This window comes from Buteo buteo, chromosome 4 (assembly GCF_964188355.1).
Source record: "Buteo buteo chromosome 4, bButBut1.hap1.1, whole genome shotgun sequence".
NCBI classification, from domain to species: Eukaryota; Metazoa; Chordata; class Aves; order Accipitriformes; family Accipitridae; genus Buteo; species Buteo buteo.
The window spans coordinates 24,247,984-24,255,196 of record NC_134174.1 but is presented as its reverse complement, the minus strand read 5'-3'; the positions used below and the strand labels follow the sequence as shown (position 1 = coordinate 24,255,196).

The 7,213-nt window shown below is 44.3% G+C and overlaps 1 protein-coding gene across 1 annotated transcript; it reads left to right on the top strand.

Moving 5' to 3' along the window:
• Window positions 1-2,375: 2,375 nt before the first annotated feature.
• HYAL4 (hyaluronidase 4) lies at window positions 2,376-6,962 on the top strand. Its single transcript, XM_075026701.1, is given in 9 exon segments — window positions 2,376-2,425; window positions 2,427-2,509; window positions 2,512-2,529; window positions 2,532-2,722; window positions 2,724-3,057; window positions 3,060-3,310; window positions 5,343-5,411; window positions 6,569-6,718; window positions 6,720-6,962. Coding segments are annotated over 9 exon segments (1,389 nt in total).
• Window positions 6,963-7,213: the final 251 nt, after the last annotated feature.

Genomic DNA, 7,213 nt, shown 5'->3' with positions numbered 1-7,213 from the left:
AGCCTTCCTCGAACCCCATAGGTTTTGGCAGGGTCTGGCTAGGCAGTGCTGGCTCTGCCTGCCCTGGGGTGCGATGCCACGAGGTGCCCCACGGCACAGGTGGCCGCCAGTGCACGCCACTGGCACGCTTGTGCCAAGTAACATAGGTCCTGCGTGGGAAGTGCTCCTGAAACCTGGGGTAAATCACCCGAGGGATGTGCCCAGCCCAGTTAGTGACACCTCCCTGAACCAGACTGTGACAGGCGCCGGAGCAGAGGGGCAGGATGGTGGTATAGCTCTCAGGGGAACTCAACTTGCTGCAATTTAGAATCACAAGCTGCAATACATATAAGAAAAAAATTGTAGGGATTTGCTGCCCTCTGGCAGGATTTTCTTACAGCTCTGATTCTCTGTGAACTGCGAGAGCAGTGCTCAGCGACGATGCTCCAGCACAGCAAGGTCTCTGCATTTCCCAGTTGGTTGTCGGCAAAGCAGAGCAAACTGCTGGGCACCACTGCTGCAGCCTCCTTGCAGCCCTCCTGGAAAGCCAGAAGCACATGCTGATCCCATGCAGGGGCTGACGTAAGGGGCAGAGCTGCTGGGCTGGCAAGAGCTCCCTGTCCCTTCTCTTCATCCCCCTGGGGCAATGGGGCAGCCAGCCTGGCTCTCTAAAGCTGGTGCTTTCATCAGTTGTCTCCTCACAACCAAGCTGCAAGCCCACCATCTTCCAGCATCAGCTGTACAGCCTTCTAGCGAGAAAATTCAGTTTGGCCTCTAATGCTGATAAGCCCTGAGTGGCTTTGCTGAGTTTGATTTCTCAGTATGGTACACACTTTCTGAAAAGTACTCAGCAAATCGGACTAATTCTCATTAACGCCATTTTCTGAAAGGCCCATTAATGCCAATATGGCACCTGTGTATATGTGGATAGTGGTTTTGAAAACCTGGGCCTTCTCTTCACTAAACACAAAGTATTGTAAGTCTCATGGGGTGAGATTTCTCGGACGAAATGTTGAGTTCTGCAGTGTCTACACCATACTGCATTGGTCCTGTGGACTGCCTGCCTGGTCAGCAGGGGAAACAGGCACATCTTGAACACTTTAGAGTGCTCTGATGTCTCAAACTGTCAGATGACTGTATCTTAAAAGCATCCAAGGCTTATTTAAAGTACCTAGGTTGGCTACCTTGGATGTTGATGTTTTTGCTGCAGGTACCTGAAATTAGGTCATGCTAGTCCTACCCTAAAATAGCAAAGAAATGGGGAAGTGGGGAGGTCCATAAAAGTACCTCAGGTGCACAGATATTCCTGGTTGTTTTTCTGTTTTGAGAGAAAGGAAGGATAACATAGATGCACTATTCCCATTAGTAAATATAACAATCTGGCTGCCTATATGACACCCATGATCCTCACCTCCAACAGGTCACAATCCCAGGAGAGGTAAATAGGTAGGCAAGGACTAAGAAAGAACAACAAGAAGTAGGACTTAAATCCATGATCATCCCTGATGGTTAATTGTACAGCTGTGTGGGATTTCTCCAGGGTGTTGAATGCAGTGGGGAGTTGGAGAATGAATGAGACTCTTTCTCTTGCATATAAGTATGTAGGTTTTGCTGTATATATGGTTTCTTTTCTGCTTAATACACACATAATCGGCAGGGACCTTGTGACTAATTGTTCTGCTTATAGTAGTGGCCACGGGCCTTAGCACCAAGGTCCACATTGCACAATGCAGTGCTGTGCAGAGCTATCAGAGCTGGTCTGGAAGGCACTAGCTCCATGTGATAGTGCAGCCAGGCTAATAAATAGCTCAGAGCAAGCTGTCATGGATCTGCTTTATTGTTGTCAGGGGTTTCAACTTGTATCCCTTTATGGTACTGCACAATGACAATGAAATATGTGTGCTCGTTTAGAGCTATTTGGAGTATCTCTGGCTGGCACTGTGCTAGACAGGTCAGGGATGTTCACGAAGTGGTGAAGATGGTGATAAAAGCCAAGGTTTGATTTTATGGCTACCTTTGTTATTATTGGGAAAGCTTGAAGAATAAGGAAACCATTTCATCAGCAGCCTGCAACAGCCACAGCCACTAAGACACTCTGGGGCCCACTGAAGTGATGGCAACATCCTCAGTGAGTTCAGTAAGACCTGGATTGATGACACAAGCAACTGCGGTTATGCTGACTTCCATAGACTTACCCTGATTTACTTCAGCTGGGAATCTTTCCCCTTTCTTTGGGTTAGATTGTGCTCACTTTGTTTCTTCAGTGTTAGCGTGGTAGATACCCTACAAGTGGCTGATACCAATTCATACAGCTCTGTATGAAGTAAGTACTAATGCCTCTTCTGTTGTGTTTTACAGACAAACTGGGAGATCTGCCCAATGTTGTCCCTTAAGTCATGAAAGTACTGCCTGAAAATGGGACACTGTTATGCATCGTTCACCTTTCAGGCCCTGGCATGGCTGCACATAGCACTCAGCTGGACTTCCCCTGCTATGAAACCAGCCCGACCACCAGTTTGGGAGAGGAAGCCTTCATAGCTGCCTGGAACAACTGACAGACCTGAGCTACAATGTACTGAACCTAAAAAAGTTCCATGTGATTGGAAGGCTGTTAGCTAAAGCCAGAGGGCAGAACGTGACCATGTTTTATTTTAACAGGCTTGGCTATTATCCTTGGTACACATCACAGGAAGTCCCTGTTAATGGTGGCCTACCCTAGAACTTCAGTTTGCAAACTCCCCTGGAAAAAAAAGGGCCATGTCATTAACTATTACATTCCAGCTAAGGACTTCAGTGGATCAGCTGTCATAGACCGGGAGCACCGGAGACCTCAGTGGGCCTGCAACTGGGATGCAACAGATGTCTACAGAAGAAAGTCCAGGAAACTCATAACTGAAATGGAAGGCAATATTTCAGCAACTGGTGTTGAACATTTTGCCAGAGTTTCCTTTGAAGAAAGTGCAAAAGCTTTTATGAAGGAAACAATTGCATTAGGAATGAAAAGCAGACCAAAGGGCCTGTGGGGATACTATTTATACCCTGACTGTCATAATTACAATTTCCGTGATCAGAACTGCACTGTTCCTGCCCAAAGAGTGAAGTTTTGAGGAACAATGAACTTTCCTGGCTCTGGGATAGCAGTGCAGCCCTGTGTCCTTCCATTGGCATTAAGAAACCCCTTGGAAACAGTCAATACAGTTTGCAATTTTCTCAGTTTAGGTTGAATGAATTTATAAGGATTTCCTCCATGACATGCAAAGATTACGCTTTGCCCATATTTGTGTATACTTGACTAGGTTATAGACATGAACCTTTATTATTTCTCTCTATGGTAAGCTTTTGCTGGAACAATGTGGGCTGCATTTATGCTTTAACCATTCTTGCAGATGGTGCATCAAGATGGAAAACCTCCTACTTGGGCCAGCTCTGCTGGTTCAAGTTAATTGTCCACATGCTTTAAAGAGCTCAATGTTCTGAAGAAAAAAATGCAGCCTCAAATACCTATTTTTTTGCTTTGATTCATAACTATGCTGTACTCAAACATGCATTTGAATGGATTAAAAGGATTTCAGCAATTTGATGCAGTACGTAGGAGGCAGTTAATACATTAATCCTCCCTCATGTACTTTCTTCTGCTCAGGTATGCAATCACTAACTAATCCCCAGATAGCTGCCCCTTTCATAGAAAGGAAAATGAGGCAGAGATGTTAGCAACTTGCTCAGTGTTACATCAGAATGGAAAATTGAAACCAGCAGTCTTTCCGCACGCCTCCATCTCAAAAACATTTAATTTAGTCCCATACCTACCTCAGAGCAGGCAAACGGTGCACCAGAACCAAGGAGTACTGCTTACATCAGCTGCACACATATACCAGTATTTTCAAGATAAGTGCCTTGCCCTAGTCCTTCTTTATGTGATTCTGAACAACCTCCCAGAAACTGGAAGAAGACGGTAGGTTTCCAGTGAAGAAGCAGCATAACCTATCTGCTGCAGCCCTGGCTCTGTTCTCCCCTGTAGACAGTGACTGCACTACCAGCAGGTCTCAATTTCTATGTTTCAGAGTTTAGCAAGTGAATTGTATTCACTTTTTAAAGGCTATGTTCAGTCTTTCAGCCCAGGTACAGAGCCTGAAGCTGGCGCCTTCTCTGGGAAGAAGCATCAGTTCCCTCTCCTATTAGGTCCCACTACTCCCCTGGCACTGCCATCACTCACTACACTTCCCAGTAAGGGGCTGTGCTTCTCTCCATCTTGAAGGCAAATGCCTATTCTTAGGCATTAAAGGAGGTGCAGACACCTGCTTTGGTGGTTCTATCCAGCTTGCGCTTCCTTAGCTTTGCAAGAAGAGGATAGACGGACATCAATAACTGCTGCCGACTGGTGTGCATGCCCTTTGCCATTTTCTGCCCAGTTTCTGCCTCTTTTCCCCTTCAGGCAACTAATTTCTGTGAAGTTTTTCTACTTTGATTCTTGATGTGCTATGACCCTCAATCTCCCTTAAATCGATGATGTTGTCTAGGGAGTCACTTGCATATCAAGGTCTTTCATCTTCAGCACTTGTGGTATAGTAATTCACTTGTTGCTGATCGTTAACCACTGTTCAAATTAAAGATAAACATCCAAGCACCAAAACTCCTCTCCTTACAGCCTGTGATATGAGGAAAAGGTACAGTGAAAGACATCTCTCTAAAACAGACCTAGAAGGAGCATGAAAATTAAAACTGAAATTCTTAAGATTTGCCAAGTGTTGCATTTTCGCTTTCATTTAAGGTTGCGTGGTGCTAACATTCTCCCTCCTATAGTGCGTGCCTATTTACAATCACTTTTTCTAAGGTTTTTATAAGAATCTGAGTGAGCTCCTAGGGAAAGCAGCAAGACAATGTACGCCTTTGGAATCACAGCTTTCAAATTGGAGAGGGACTGGAAAACAGCTGATTGACATAGCAGAATGGCTCTCCTTTCCCTTATCAGCAAAAACAGAACTGAGGGAATGCTTTGGGGAACTCTCATGTTAAAAATCCCACTTTAATTAAAAGATTTTAGTTGCTTCTAGTAATTGATGAGATATCAAATAAATATAATTAAATTTTGCATCGAAGTAAATTCAAATGCATTTTTCCCAGTGTTCCTTCACTTGCTTATTACCGACATCTCAGGCAGTACCTAAATTTGCAACTTTTGTTTAATAATATTTGTACACTAGACAGCAAACCTTTAGCCACAATAAAATACAGTTCATAGGGACCAGAATGAAAAGAAAATGTAGTCTGAGGGACAGCCGCATAACAAACCATTGGATTACTTTAGAAAGGCTGTGAAATGCCGAATTAGCCTGACAGTGATGTCTTTACTTTTTTCACTGTAGCAAGACCTTATTAACACTATCAGAGAGAGTGCCCTGGAAGCTGCAGGCATTGTTATTTGGTGAGATATGATTTTTAACTTATTCAGAGATAAGCCTGTGCCTGATTTAAATGCAATTTTTAAGATCCTCATTTTATCCTATTAATAGACACTGTCTGAATGCACCAGTTCTGAGTACTTGGTACCAGCAGATCTGACTGCTTAACCAGTCTTTGCTGTCCCCCAGTCAGTTTGACCATGGAACATAATCAGTTCTTCCTGGCTCAGCAAGGTCTTGTGAGGCTCACAGGCAACCAGTGGTAGGGAAGGAAGCCAATGGCTAATACCAGGCATTTTGAAAGACAGCTCCTCAATAGTTATGATCCCTGTCAGATTAATTTCCAGCTGGATAAAACACTAGGAAACCATCTAGAGCCTGATTAGCACATCAGTCAGACCAGATTAGTGTACCAGTGGTGCCCAGCAATTTGTCAGGTTATGGGAACTCTATTTGTGCTTGTGTGTGGGCAAGTAAGATGAAGCAGGCTGTTGAGATCAGATGGAGAGGCTTTGTATTATGTGGTATCAGACCTAGCCACATTAAAATCAAAGATTGATTTCTGAGGCTCCGTCATGTCCTGGAGCTTTCAGACAGCCACACATCAAACTTTGTCATGAGAGAAGACTTTGTCCTTAAAGCTGTGTGAAATGGGTGTTCTGGGCTGCTTTTCTCCTGGCAGAGAGTGTAGAAAACCCAGCCAGCATGAGGATGAATGGCTGAAAATAAGCGTTCAGTTGTCCTCAGCAAATTCAATTACTTCAGCCAATTTTTGTAAATATTCAGCTGTGGTTTCTGTCAGAGTCAATGTGAATAGGAGGGCAAACTTCCTTCCAACCCGGTCAAGTGACAAAGGCAAGCCCTGGGAGCATCTCCATCAGCTCTGGACCCCCACAGTCTTGCCACGCAGCCGTGCTGTCATCACCTGTGTTTCTAGCATACATCATGGCTTCTTTGTAGATCTACAGACTGTGGTGTTTTCTGGGGAGTGCAAATTGCTAAAACCCTTTGCACCTTAATTGCATTATAAATTTGGTATAAAACTTCCTAATAATCCTTTAAATTAGTCAAATTTAAGTTATCCTGAATTAATTAATTAATGCAGGCTGCTTACATATTGCATATTTTTCAGAATGTAAGAGGAAAAAATAGAGCGGTTAGTTTCACATCAGCTAAAATTTATTTTCTACCGTTTACAAAGCAACTGCACAGAAGTGCAGAAGTCCATTGATTCTGAATTAGGGCCCTACATTATCAATGTCACAGCAGCAGCTGAAGTGTACAGCAGGCATCTTTGTCAGGACAATGGATGACATGTGCAAAGAAGCTGGAGAGCCTCGACATAATCCACATCTGAATTCTAAGAGCTTCTGGATAGATGCCTCGGCCAACCAAGGATTTATTGTGAGAGGAGAAGCATCAAATGAAGATCTGGAAATAATGGCGGAGACATTTGTCTGCCACTGCTATCAGCGTTATGAAGGAATTGACTGTGAGGAGTTGCTGATGACCATCTACAGAACTCTGCAGACTCAGTCTCACCCAGAAAATTGGCAGCGATCTGCCTGCTTCCTTTGCCTTTGATGAGTCTTCTCTAACTACTGCTTAGTCAAAGGGCTGGTTTCAGTCAGTCAAGAGGGATGGTAGAGCAGATCCAACAAAAAGTCTCAAATGCTCTGCAGCTGGGGACTGGACATATCATGGTCTCAGACATAATCCACACCCTGCAGCTGTGCCCTGAGGTTTAATGCCCACAAGACATGGAGGGAGTGGGGCACCCTGAGGGCTGAAAACGTACAGGTCTTAGGAATATGTCTGGCCCTTGATCCCGTCTT